Below are 14824 nucleotides of genomic sequence, written 5' to 3' on the forward strand. Positions count from 1 at the left end.
AGGTTTAGGCTCTCGTTTTTTTTTATTGGCGCTGGTGTTAGGTGTAGGTTTAGAGTTGGGAACTAGGGTTTGAGGTCCATGTTGGAGTTGGAAACTGAATTTAGAGTTCCAAAATAGGTTTAGAGCACGGGTTACACTTGATTTAGGGTTAGATTAGGTTTGGGCTGCAAATTAGGGTCTTAAACCCGTCTCAGGGTTCCAAAATAAGGTTGAAAAGAGGTTTAGGCTCTCTGTTTTTTTATTGGCGCTGGTGTTAGGTGTAGGTTTAGAGTTAGGAACTAGGGTTTGAGGTCCATGTTCGAGTTGGAAACTGAATTTAGAGTTCCAAAATAGGTTTAGAGCAAGGGTTACACTTGGGTTAGGGTTAGATTAGGTTTGGGCTGCAAATTAGGGTTTTAAAACCATTTTAGGGTTCCAAAATAAGGTTGAAAAGAGGTTTAGGCTCTCGGTTTTTCTATCGGCGCTGGTGTTCTTCTAACGGTAAGGGAAAAAATGGAAAATTGGGTTTGTAAGTCCTTAAAAAGTGCTTGAATTTGGCTATGAAAATAGTGTAAAAACCCTGATTATGGTTGGAAAATATAACAGTGTTTGGGTTGAAAACAACCGAGAACCAATAAACTTGAATTCTGCCAGGTATATTTCAATAAATTGTTTAAATAATACCGTAGGATGACGTATGTTTTCATGTAGCAGAAGTTTTTATTCAAGGTGACTTTGGCCCCGAGATTTAAAGCAGGTTTGCCTGCGAGCTCACTTGGGGGGGTTTAACACTCAGGAACCTCTAAGGAGCCCGCACAGGAGCAACAGGAGAGACCCTTTTGAATCTTGACTGGAGCTTCTAAATTTAGAACGACAAACTCGACAGGAGTCATTCAAAGATGGATTTTCGACTCAAGTGTAAAAGTGGAAGGGTTGTTGCCATAGTAACGTTTAGAACATAGTATCAATACCTATTGTGATACGAGAAGGATTTTTAAAAATACATCATTCGAAAAAGCGCACATTTTCTGATGAAATGTAAAAAAGGAACTGATTGATTACAAAATAAATTGAAATGGGGATTAAAGTAGGAAAATGTGTGACATATTACAATACAGTACAATATTTCAAAGGTTTTTGAGTTTTTCCTTTCCCACATGTTGATTTTACATCAGGGGATGGTGTAAAGGGCATCATAAATAAACTATACAAAATTATTAAAAATATATATTATACGGTGGTACCCCTACTTACGAATGTAATTCATTCTGGGAGTAGCTTTGTAAGTAGAGTATTTTAAAAGTAAATGTGCTAATCCGTTCCAAGCCCTGCAAATATACATCAAGATGTTTTTTTTTTTTAATAAATTATAAAAAAAAATTATCTGAACATGAAACAAATGCATGATAATATTAGATTACCACACAACAAACATAAATGAGAGGCACTTAATTTATATATATATAAAAAAGAATATGGGTAATGATAAATAGTTCCATTACCTTTTTGCCTTGCAGTTTCTTAAAAAACTGAACCAATGACGTCTGCTGTTGCTGGGTTTTGTCAGTCCATAGGGATAGCGCGAGGCAGACATAATGGGCAATAGCCCAACTTCCATCCATCCATTATCTGCACCGCTTATTCTCAGTAGGGTCGTGGGGGTGCTGGAGCCCATCCCAGCTCTCATCGGGCAGTGGGCAGGGGACACACTGAACTGGTTGCCAGCCAGTCGCAGGGCACACGGAGACAACTCACTCTCAAGCACAGGGAGAACATGCAAACTCACAGGAGGTTTGATCTCATGACCTCAGAACTGTGCCGCACACTCGCTAACCACTGTGCCGCCGTTCTGCCCTGGTAGCCCGACTTTTTCTGTGCGACTCTTTCCCACAAATTCCGAGACTCTGTGGAACTTTGTTAAAATGTCTTTAGTTTAGGCTGATTGAATGATAGCTGCTTCCTCCTCCCGGCCATCTTGTCGGAAACCTTCCTCGTTGTCTCTGAACCGTGACGGTGACACGAAGAGCATGCTGGGTTACACGCAGCCCACTGGTTTACATGCGAGAAACTCTTGGGGGCCGCTAACAGCAGCGCGTACTGTAATTTTGGCTTCATATCCTGATACTTCTTGGTAACTGGAGTTAATATTTTCCCGTTCAGTTACTTAGTAACCTGAAACTTTCGTTTCAAGTGTAAACTGAAATCTGACTCTGAAGACACTTCCTGTGTCTTGTCTAATCCCTTAAAATTGGAGCATGTTCTAAATTCCGAGGAATGATTGAGCCGAGTGCCGAATATGGTCCACATATTAATATATTTAGCCGAATCAAAGAGTTGACTAAATCGGATCTTTCTTCCTTGCCTATTACAATCGTGTGGAGAAAAACGACAGGTTTTCAGGGTCTTCTTCTGTTATAATTCATGCCGATGAAATGTTCACGCCCCATGACCAAGCCTCTGGCTGATTGGTCCGCAGTCGTCGATGCAAATTTCCCAATAGTCCTTTGAAGCTTGGGAGAAGGGTGATAGGTCATCGCCCTCCAGACAGAATGGGGCACGACACACATATTCTAACCCCCCAGACGAGGTGATAAGTCATTTTTATCCGCACAGACTGAAATAAAAGACACATTCCAAAACACAGGCGGTTTAGACACCCTTTTAAGAAGTTGCACTCAAGGCTGAGGTCAAACTTAGGACAACTATTTTTCAGTATAAGTGGATAAAACTGTATAAAATAGAATATAATTTCGGGGGTTATAAAATGTATATATGCGTTCTTGCACGTGCGCAGGATGGTCATGATGACCGGAAACATGGGGGTTGCTAAAGGTTCTTGCAAATTTCATGTACCGTTCATGCATACGTTCAGTGTTCTTGCAATAATAGTGCTCTTGTTTTCTTGGACATCCGCCTGTCCACCACCGGCCCCAGCGAACTCCGTTACACCACCGCGTCTCTCTAATGTATGCCACGCTTGCGCTCAGACAGTCTGCTCAGTGATTAGGGTCTCGTCGGGGAGGGTTTTGCCGTCACGCCATTGGCTGGCCCCCCGACGCGCCGTCAGAAGAAACAGCCAGTCACCTGCTGCGTCCCCCCCGCGGTGCACCCCCGTTTTCTCCTTCTCTTTTTCCTAAACTGCTCTTTTTGAGATCGGCAAACACAAAACCGCTTTGTCTGCAGAAAATAAAGGTTCGTGTGTGTTTGTTTTCGCTTCACTTGTCGTGTGCGGGTGGGAAGGTCGAGGGGGGGTTGTCAATCCGATCAGAGTGAGTCACGCCGGAGAGTGTGATCAGGAGAGTGAGGTAATGGTTTTGGACCAGGGATGATGTCATCGCGTAAGACAAAATTAAAGAATAGGGCAAGGTGATGGACGAGCGTCCGGGAGCACCGGCTGGCAAGTCATTTGTCTTCCGTTTGGGCATATTTTTAGCACATACTACCATTTCCTTACTTGTTCCAATTTCCATTTTTTTCATGCATGCCCCTGGGAATGATCAAAAGGCAATTCAATCTGAGCCTTTGACATCTAAACACAAAATAATGAACCGATCATTCTTAAGAGGTTTCTTGGACCAAGGAAATTAGTGTTTATATATTTCTGATATAGAGCTGCAACTAATAAGTATTTCTACCAGTGTCTGAAACTCATGCCAAAAAGTTAGCGGACAGCAGGGCAGACAACTCTGAAAAGTTGCCTGCCCAGCCATAAAGTTGTTCCATTTTTCTCAACTTGAAACAAAATAGGACGACTGTGTTTATTTTTATTGGTTAAATCATATAATATTATTATTATTATATAATTAACATTCTCAATATGAAAATGATATACATAATAGGCTTAAGAATCTGATCCTTGTAGAGTTAAACATGTCATTATTAATGTTTTTTTTTTTACTTGATTTATTTTAAACTTATTTTCTGATTGTTTTTCTCTGTATTTCTGTCCGTTCCCTTGAAAATGGATAACTTTGTTTCACGATGAAACAAATACTATAAAGTTAAAGTTTTTGTGTCAATTTTGTTCGTAACGATGCGTTGTTCAATAAAAAACAAATATTTAGATAATGTAAAAACTGTTTTATAAAAACGTTTTTTAGAGTCGGGACCTCGTAGCCCGACTTTGTCGCATTTTCATTTGATTCTCGTGAAAAAGCCGTGCCGTGTCGTTAAAACAGCTTCCGGTTGCTTCACCTTTTCACAGCGTTCGTTAAAATTTAGCTTTTTGTTTCATCTGGGATTGCCTTTCGATATTATATTTGAACCAGTATTTTGGCAATTCGGGCAGACGCAGTGGTTTTGGATTTCATGGAAAATATACTACTCGTCCTGGAAGCGGCGGTCGCCATGTTGGAAATGGGGTGGGCATGGCGGCCATCATCTGGTGAAACTGCCGATTTTTATTTTGTCCAATTTGATTTCACACTGCAGCTAACATTACCGGCGGGCCACATATCATTTCTTTTATGATCGAGGCCGCGGGCCTTAAAACATGTGATCGAGGGGTGTAACTGGCCCCCGGGCCGGCCATTGGACATGCCTGATCAAAATGATCAAATTTTATCAATCGATTTGTATCCGAGCCCTTATTGAGACCATTTTCTTTCTCAGTCCGACAGACCCTATCAATCGATTAAAAGAGATCCGGTTTGAGCAAAGCAATGGTGGCTAGATGACTCACGCGCAAGCTAACCGTTTTGCATTGTTAAGACACGATTTATTAGCGCTCTAAATCTCCTCATCTCGCAGCGATGACATCAACTCTGCCAGCCTGCCGCTAAATCAGTCGTCTGGCGCTTTTCAATACACCATCAATCTCTTTCTGTAGCTCACTGTTAGCAAAATTGGGCCACTGACAAAGAAATGTATTGTTTTTATTGATTTTTTTATGCTAGCTTGTCTTAAAAATACATTTTATAACAAATTTGAACAGTGAGATCGTGTGACTGAATTAGTCCTGTAGGTACAATCCTTTATAAGCTGTTTATCCGCCAGGATTTGGGTCAGTTTGTTAGCGATGATGTCATTCTTTGTAGCTTAACACACTCGGATAACATCCACTCTTGCCAGAGGATAAAGAATATAACAAAATTATAGTTAGATGAAAACAAAAGGTCAGAGGAATACATTTTCAAAAATAGCTAGAAACGTTGAGTGGCGACTTTACATTGGGGATAGCTATGTTAGCGCAAAGTTAGCTCTGCTAACAACGTGATGCTAGCGTGTACGGTTGAGGGGCAACTTTACATAGGGTATAGCTATGTGAGCACAAAGTTAGCTCCGCTAACAACGTGATGCTAGAGTGTATCGTTGAGTGGCGACTTTACATAGGTGTTAGCCATGTTAGCGCAAAGTTAGCTCTGCTAACAACGTGATGCTAGCGTGTACGGTTGAGTGGCAACTTTACATAGGGTATAGCTATGTGAGCACAAAGTTAGCTCCGCTAACAACGTGATGCTAGAGTGTATTGTTGAGTGGCGACTTTACATAGGGGATAGCTATGTTAGCGCAAAGTTAGCTCTGCTAACAACGTGATGCTAGCGTGTACGGTTGAGTGGCAACTTTACATAGGGTATAGCTATGTGAGCACAAAGTTAGCTCTGCTAACAACGTGATGCTAGAGTGTATCGTTGAGTGGCGACTTTACATAGGTGTTAGCCATGTTAGCGCAAAGTTAGCTCTGCTAACAACGTGATGCTAGCGTGTACGGTTGAGTGGCAACTTTACATAGGGTATAGCTATGTGAGCACAAAGTTAGCTCCGCTAACAACGTGATGCTAGAGTGTATTGTTGAGTGGCGACTTTACATAGGGGATAGCTATGTTAGCGCAAAGTTAGCTCTGCTAACAACGTGATGCTAGCGTGTACGGTTGAGTGGCGACTTTACATAGGGGATAGCGAATTGAGCTCAAAGTTAGCTCTGCTAACAACGTGATGCTAGAGTGTATCGTTGAGTGGCGACTTTACATAGGGGATAGCTATGTTAGCGCAAAGTTAGCTCTGTTAACAACATGATGCTAGCGTGTACGGTTGAGTGGCAACTTTACATTGGGGATAGCTATGTTAGCGCAAACTTAGCTCTGTTAACAACATGATGCTAGCGTGCTGAATCAGAGACAAAGCAGAGGCTTAATCACTATAGGAGAAAATCAACAACACCAACTTGGAACTTCCTGCTTTCGTGTTAGCTCCCGACGCTAATGCTAACAGTATGCTACTTTACAGCGGCCATAACGGAAGCTTTTTTATTTTTTTGAATTCAATTTTCTCTAAAATTATAAAATGAAGATTAATCAGTCCAGTTACAATCCAGTAAAATGATAAACTTTTTAAAAATATAATACGAAAATATTTTTTAATTCTTAATTTTTTTGAACAAAATCAAAAAGGTACTTACTCATATTATGATAAAATAAGAATAAATAAAAAAAATCAGATATTTCGATATCATTATAAACATTTAAAAAGATAAAAATGTTGATTGTGTTTTAAATTAAATATGTTAATAACTTTCTCTCTCTCTCTCTCTCTCTCTCTCCCCTTCTCCTTTTCTCTCTCTCCCCATCTCTCTCCTCATCCTTTTTTCTCTCTCCTTCTTTCTTTCTCTCTTTCTCTTTCTCTCTTTCTCTCTCTCTCTCTCTCCCCATCTCTCTCTCTTTCTCTCTCCCCATCTCTCTCCTTCTCCTTTTCCCTCTCTCCTTCTCCTTCTCTCTCTCTCTCTCTCTCTCTCTCCTCCTTTTCTCTCTTTTTCATTCTCCTTTTCTCTCTCCTTCTCCTTCTCTTTCTCTCTCTCACGTTCTCTCTCTCTCTCTCTCTCTCTCTCTATCTGTCTCTCTTTTTCTCTCCCCATCTCTCTCTCCCCATCTCTCTCTCCTTTTCTCTCTCATTCTCTCTCTCTCTCCCTCTCTCTCTCTCTCTCTCTCTCTCTCGCTATCTGTCTCTCTTTATCTCTCCCCATCTCTCTCTCCTTTTCCCTCTCTCCTTCTCTCTCTCTCTCTTTATCTCTCTCTCACTCTCTCTCTATATCTCTCCTTTTCTTTTTCTCTCTCCCCATCTCTCCCTCCTCCTCCTCCTTCTCTCTCCCTCTCGCTCTCCTTCTCCTTATCACTCTCTCCTTCTCCTTCTCTCTCTTTCTCTCTATCCTTCTCTCTCCCTCTCTCTCTCTCCTTCTTCTCTCTCTTTCTTTCTCTCTCTCTCTCTCTCTCTCTATCGCTCCTTCTCCTTTTCTCTCTTTCTCTCTCCCATCTCTCTCTCCTTCTCCATTTCCCTCTCTCCTTCTCTCTCTCTCTCTCTATGTCTCTCGATCCCTTCAACACACGAGTGATAGGGGCACCATTTCCTGTGGTGTGTCTTGGGCAAGTACAACTCCGAAGCGCCCATCCCTCTCCAACACAAGTTTCCGTCTCGAACTGGGGACCTAACCCTATGGCACATCCTTGGATAAAATCAACTCTTGCCAACGTTATCAATTAAATAAGATAAACTTATTTAAAAAAATGAATTACAATAATAATTCCAATAAATGAACAATGAAATAAGAAAAGAAGCAAAGATATATGAAATCAACTTTAAATTTTAACCAGAAATGGAATGAAAAATTCAAGTGATTTCATTTCCGCGGCCGGTGTCCCTTTCAGGTGTTTGGCAGCAAGATGGTGATCCCGTCTCTAGACGGCGCCCTCTTCCAGTGGAACCGAGATCGCGAGAGCATGGAGGCCGTTCCCTTCAGCGTGGAGTCCTTGCTGGAGTCCTCGTACCGCATCGGGGACGACACCGTCCTGGTCGGCGGGAAATCCATTACCACCTACGGCTTGGGCGCATACAGCGGAAAGGTAAGGAATCGTATTCGAGGTTCGTACGGGTGCCTGAAATCCTTGGAAAAGCTGGGATTTCAATCGTGTGTTTTCAAGGTCAGGAAAATGCTTGAATTTCGGGCAATAGTGCTTGAGAATGCTTGGAATTGTTGCCAATCGCCGCATGGGATTCTGACTCTTGATAGACTACCCATTAAACAGGTTTTTCCGTTCTTGACACCACTATCTCCCGCTACGGGCTGCCCTTTAACTTGTGGTCAACGCTACGTATTTGGGTCCTGATTCCGTCCTGGTCGTGACAGTAAATCACGGTAGAAACGGCCTAAAATATCACAAAGTATGTGCTAGCGGCTAGATAGCGACCTAATTTTAGTCGCCAAAGTCAACCAAAAAATGTTATTTTAATCGGTGCTAGGTTTTTTTTTTGAAGGTGTTAGAAAAATAAAATAAAATTGGCCTTGAAGGTGCTTAAATTTGACCTCCCAAATGAATAGGAAACGTATATCTCTTTTTCAGGTTTCTAACGATTACTTCTTTGTCGACCGCTCTCTAGCTGCGCTACATCTGTTCGGCGGTGGGCTGCAGTCGCTGGGGGGCCGAAGAAACGGACGGCGAAGACGTGCTCCTTCTTCAGAGGACCCAGAAGACCGTTCGAGCCATCAGGCCTCGATCCGGGATGGAAAAGTGCGTGATGTTGATAATATTATCCGTCTGAATTACATATGCGATTAAAACATGGAATCAGGTACAGTGGGCCCCTTGAGATACGACACAAAATGGTATATACTCAGTACTCGACACGCGTACTAAAAACAAAAATCGGATTTGATTTACTTTTTGTGTGAAGTGACTTTGAGCTGGTAGAGTAGAGTTACCTGGTGGATGCGGGGACACACACACGGATGGTCGATTTAACTGAAAACTGATTTTTAAACTTCCCCTCGTGAGGATCGAAATACTCGTAGAGGATTTTCTGGCTTTAATCCCTTGCTTATTTTTAATAATTGTTCCGATATTTTGCAAGGTTAACGATGCACGTGTACGCTTTGTATCACTTGTTGATTGCAAGCTTCGATTTCATTGTTCTCATGTTTTTAGCATTGCCGCAAGCCGTGGGACTCATAGCAAATAGATACAGTATTTTATCGGCCGCTCACAAAGTCTTCACGTGAGAATCTGAATTGGATACAGAGAAAGAAAGGCATTATGGGAGGGTTTTCAGCCAATGGCCTATCTGTATTTTATTGACGCACACCAACAGCAGAACAGCACTCGATATGATGATATGATGGCAGGCAGGCTTGATAAAGACGTAACTCGTCATATGCATCTATACCTAAAGTTTTGGATTATATACGTTTTTTGGGGGGTTTGTAAAGATTTGTCTAGCTTTGATTTCGAAAATCGTTAGAATTGGAACGAATTATTCTTTATTTCAATTGGTAAAATTTGCCTCTAGTTGTTGCTTGTGCTCCACCATAAACATTTTATTGCCCTGACGGATGCTAGAATGTCCTACACTGATAAAAACATCTCATCTCATTAGCTGCACCGCTTATCTTCAGTAGGGTGGCGGGGGTGCTGGAGCCCTTCCCAGCAATCATCGGGCAGTGGGCAGGTGACACCCTGAATTGGTTGCCAGCCAATCGCAGGGCACACAGGGACAGACAACTCGCTCGCTCATTCACACACCTAGGGACAATTTGGACCGGCCAATCCACCTGAGATGCATATCTTTGGAATGAGGGAGGAAACCCACGCAAGCACGGGGAGAACATACAAACTCCGCACAGGAAGTCCGGTAGCTGGATTTGAACCCACACAGGAGGTTCCCAAGACCTTCGAACTGTGCCGCACACGCGCTAACCACTGCGCTGCCCTGATAAAAACATAAGTTACGTTTACTTTGAGTTCTTTGAGTTCTGATATGAATTACTAATCCCAGGAAAATGGATTCAATGAAGCAGGCCGATTAAAATGGCACAAATAATTTATTAACACTGAGAATTAATGAAAGAAAAAAAAAGTGAGGGGAAGGCGCCGGATATTATGGGTGTTTTCGACCGCTGGAAGTTACAAGCACAAAAAGAAAGTTTCCCGCTATAATGTTAGTCAATTTGGGGAGATTCCCTCGTACAGAAAAAAAAACGCTCATTCCCAAGAACCAGTAAACATGGTGTTAAATTGATAAAGTTAAAACTTATATAAACTCTATGTTGGCAGAATTAAACAAATAAAAACAAGCATTAAGGTAAATAAATTTATTAGCTCTGTCCGGTGGCCCATCACCTCTCGCCCCGGCCAGGGCTCCGGCCACTCTGCCCCGAGTCTCCGGCCACACTGCCCGCCCCCCGTGTGTCTAGTTAACTTCTTTCACACAGGAAACAGATAAATACACCAGAAATGCGACTTCAAAATAAAAGAGTACAAAACTGATAAACGTACAAAAGATGCAATCAGACTGATTATTGAAACGTTACTTCATGTGTGTGTGCGGGTGAAAGATTGTTTTTATATTTAGGAATATAAAAACAAGTTATATTCACACAGTGAATTCTGAGAAATGTTACAACCAAAACGACCAACCTGTCATAAATATGAAACCTTCCGCTTACTTGTTGATTTGGTCTCGTGCTGCGTATGGTCACAACGTACGTCACACGTGCTGAACTTAATTGGTCAAATTGCAATGAGGCAAGGAGGAGAAAAAAAGAGGACGAACTATCGATCAGCTGCCTCTTTGGGCGTTGTTGGGAATGATGAACAAGAAAGCAGACATTTGCATTTCCACACGGGGGGCAGATTTAATCTCATTAACAATTTAACAAAGTTTACTCCATCAAAAACGGCCGAATCAGTGTCGTTGGAGTCTCTGGGAAGCCCTCTTCTTAAGTCCTTTAGCTCTCTTCTTTTTGGCCATCTTCTCCCCCGCACAATGGGGCGCCGACTCCTCCCATGGGCGTGCCAAGGAAGCCCCCCGGGCTTCACCATCTCGTAGAAGAGCGTCCCGATGTCTGGGGTACTCAAAACAACACCGAGCGTTTCTACGTCATCAGGGCCTTGTTCTCAAAACAACGCCTGCCGTCCTCCGTCTGGATGTGCTGATTATCTTATCAGCAGTACGTCCCGTTCTGTAAACAACATCTTCCACCACTCATTCCTGCCCTGAACTTTCACTGCTCATTGAATAAAGGCACAGTCAGTAAATAACTACAGCATTAAACTCAGTAAATGTAACTTGTATTCAATCATATAAAGTCCTTTATAGTCAAATATATAAAATCCTTCAGCATAGTCTCAGTTATCTGAGATCACCAGGATCGGATGATGGTGTTTGAAGTTGCTGAACTTGTATGAAAGCTAAAGAATTGAGACGTTTGCGTAATGATCTGTAATTGAGAATGTCCCTGATGTTTTAAACTTATTTATCGGATTTCATGATGGTACATGGTGAATATACGTTATATTTTTTGTCTTTAGATGGAACTTCAGCGTGGGAAACTTTGAGCTGAAATTCCTCCCCGAGGCCCGGTCGGCCATCAACTTCCTGGAGGGCGAGGTGGCCAACGGCGATTCCTGGTGGCGAGGAACTCGTCAGAGAATTATCACGGAGGAGTCCAAAGAGCAGACGGACAACGCGATGAACCACAATCTGGACCTTATCATCAAAGTGTCCGTCCCAGATTGGAAGGTGATGGCCTTCAGCACTGAACCTGATGGACAGCTGGTCTGGGAACATCAGGTGAGGGGACAGACAAATGCTGATACAAAGAGAAATAGTGAGAGAGAGGGAAAGAAAGAAAGCGAGAGAAAAAGAAATCCAAAGAGAAATAGGTGAAAAGGGAGAAAGGGGAGAGAGAGAGAAGGAGAGAGAGAGGGAGAGAACAAAAGGAAGAGAGAGAGAGAGCTAGGGGAGAGAGAGCGAGAGAGATAAACAGACTGAAAGAGACAGAGTGGGAGAAAAGGGGTGGTTAAGAAATAGAGAAAGAGAGAGAGAGAGAGAAACAGAGAGACACGGAGACTGAACGAGACAGAGTGGGAGAAAAGGGGTGGTTAAGACATAGAGAAAGAGGTAGAGAGAGAGAGAGAAAAAAAAATACATACATGTGCAGTGTCTTTGGCAACATCCAGTGGACATATTTCAACCCGCAGCCTGTTTTTCTCTTGCACTTCTCTGAGTGTTGTCAGGGCTGCCTGTTTGACACCTGTGGTCTAGTCAATCGGGATATAAAACTGTTCGTTTTTAGGCCTCCTGTCTTTTTTAACACTGGACTCTTCTCGTCCCAGTTTTGCACTCCAATCGCTTCTGCCTGGCTGGTGGGCGGAGGCAAAGTCACCCCCATCAGCCTCTTTGACGACACGGCCTACAGCAACCAGTCGGAAACAGACGAAGAGGACGAGGACGACAATCCGGACACGCCCAAAGACGCTTCGGCATCCAGCGTTTACCTTGGTAAGTCCTCACCTGTGTACACGGTATCACCGAAGAATTCCCGGTTTTACAATCCCCCTCCCCAAAACTTGTTTAAAGGGATGTTCCAGGGACAACTCTACCTCCAGTCCTCAGTGAGGATCACCGAGAAGTTCCCGTCCAAAGCCATCGGGTCCGAGAAGGACATCCTTCCCGTCCCTACGGTTAAATGGAAGCCTCTCATCCGTGAGTTGAGCGTGCAAACTAAGCCTGATTGATAGCACACAAGGAGCAGGATCTTATCCTCCTGCAAAATGAATCTGGGAATGACTGATATTTTTCAAGAAATACCTTTAAATTCTAACACAATTACCGTATTTTCCAGACTATAACAGTGTCTGAAGCCATAAATTCGCCTGCCCCATTTTTCACAACTTAAAACACAATAAGACAACTCATCACAAAAAAAGTATTAAGGATTAAAAATCTGAATATATAACAGAACAACACTTAAAATTTGAACTCCTCTCTCCGCGATGCTTCTAATGTACGTTTACGTTTTGTAGCGTCATAAATTTCGTTTGCTTCTTTTGAATCTTTCTTATGGGGCAGAGGTTTTGGCTTGATTCCTAACTACTTATTCATTGTTTTTGTATTCTCTGTGCGTCTACTTTGGAAAATGCACGACCTTATAAGCCTTGGTATTGTCTAGAAGCACGAAGTTATTTGATGCAGGCTTCTGATTGGCTGCCGAGTACGCAAATTGCCAAACGAAATTCCTAAATTTCCACACTGAACAAAGATTTCGAAGATCAGAATAAAGTAAACGTTTGTTTTGAAAAGATAATTAAAAAAGCCTGCTATTAAGTCTGTTTTTTTTTCATAGATTGGCTGGGTTGTGCGATTTATCATTGAGTATAAACTTGTTATAACCGGTACTGTATATCATTTCCCGTTATTTTCACACTATACTACAAGAGGGCGCTCTAGGGCTTCCTTGATCATTTAAACCTTGGCCGTGACGTAAAAGCGCAAAGAGAATTCCGGTGTCTGTCCACCTCCGGGACCTACTGGGAGTTGTTTACCGGTAAAAGTGACACCAAGGATGAAGATTTGATTGGATTTAGTGATTCGGGGTGAAGCTTATAGTTTAATAAGCATGTTATTTATGCTTGAGTGCAAGCTACAGACTATTATGACACCCTCCCCTGATCTAAAACCTACATGAGGGCAAGGAAAAACTCACAAACCTCAACATGAGGAAAATGAAGAGACCTTGAGAAGGGACTGCACATGTGGAAATCCAAGTCGAGTCATAAATTTGTGACGCCCATAGTCACAAGGAGTCTCAATGGGTTGCACAGACCACAGACTATTGCAAACTACAGACTATTATGACACCATCCCCTGATCTAAAACCTACATGAGGGCAAGGAAAAACTCAAAAACCTCAACATGAGGAAAATGAAGAGACCTTGAGAAGGGACTGCACATGTGGAAATCCAAGTCGAGTCATAAATTTGTGACGCCCTTAGTCACAAGGAGTCTCAATGGGTTGCACAGACCACAGACTATTGCAAACTACAGACTATTATGACACCATCCCCTGATCTAAAACCTACATGAGGGCAAGGAAAAACTCAAAAACCTCAACATGAGGAAAATGAAGAGACCTTGAGAAGGGACTGCACATGTGGAAATCCAAGTCGAGTCATACATTTGTGACGCCCTTAGACACAAGTAGTCTCAATGGGTTGCACAGACCATTGCAAGCTACAGACTATTATGACACCCTCCCCTGATCTAAAACCTACATGAGGGCAAGGAAAAACTCAAAAATCTGAACGGTCCGCACATGAGGTCTTCCAGGACGACCAGGCTGCAACAGATGTTGCAATAACAAATAATACATGGATATCGTCAACAGGAAATATAAATCATTCATAAGCTATGGAATAGAAGTGTGTTCTAAGCCTAGATTCAAACAATTCCACTGAGGTTGCAGATTGGATCTCAGGGGGAAGAGCATTCCACACATACTTTAAATAATGACTGATATTTTGACAAAAATACTTTAAATTGTAACATAATTGCAGTGTTCTTCAACTTCAAATTGGGATTCCTTTCATTTCAGGCTGCTTTTTGTTAAATGGCCAATAGGAAGCAGCCGACACCACTTGACACCGATACCTACATTTTGAGTACAAACTAAGCCCGATCGCCGGCTCGCACTAACCAAGATACCGTTCTCCCGCAGATTCGCCTTCTCGCACCCCGGCCTTGGTCGGCTCGGATGAGTTCGACAAATGTCTGAACAACGACAAATTCTCCCACGATGAGTACAGCAACGGAGCCTTGTCCATCCTGCAGTATCCTTACGGTGAGACTCGGGATTGCCATCTCTCCGTGATTCAAATCGCATTGATTCGTTTTTTCATACAACCGAATTTAACCCAAAGCCCGGATAATTAGGGTAGGCACGATATGCTTTGGTCACGATTCGATTCATAATGCGATTCTACTAGTATCGCCATTTTATCAAATGAAAAACGGTAGATACGAACAATTTTTTCAGAATGTGGAAAAATATCCGGACATTGCTGTAAGCTAGATTTTGTAT

The 14824-nt window shown here is 42.5% G+C and overlaps 1 protein-coding gene across 1 annotated transcript in view; it reads left to right on the forward strand.

Annotated features, from left to right (window-relative positions):
• eif2ak3 (eukaryotic translation initiation factor 2-alpha kinase 3) overlaps positions 1 to 14824 on the forward strand; it is a 71523-nt gene that overhangs the window by 34191 nt on the left and 22508 nt on the right. The window contains exons 3-8 of the mRNA XM_088354477.1: positions 7617 to 7811; positions 8347 to 8477; positions 11274 to 11535; positions 12081 to 12246; positions 12325 to 12450; positions 14462 to 14584. Coding sequence (XP_088210603.1) covers positions 7617 to 7811; positions 8347 to 8477; positions 11274 to 11535; positions 12081 to 12246; positions 12325 to 12450; positions 14462 to 14584 — 1003 coding nt within the window. The remainder of the gene's footprint in view (positions 1 to 7616; positions 7812 to 8346; positions 8478 to 11273; positions 11536 to 12080; positions 12247 to 12324; positions 12451 to 14461; positions 14585 to 14824) is intronic.

This window comes from Urocampus carinirostris, chromosome 15, assembly GCF_059441175.1.
Source record: "Urocampus carinirostris isolate Australia breed hairy pipefish chromosome 15, RoL_Ucar_1.0, whole genome shotgun sequence".
Classification (NCBI taxonomy): domain Eukaryota; kingdom Metazoa; phylum Chordata; class Actinopteri; order Syngnathiformes; family Syngnathidae; genus Urocampus; species Urocampus carinirostris.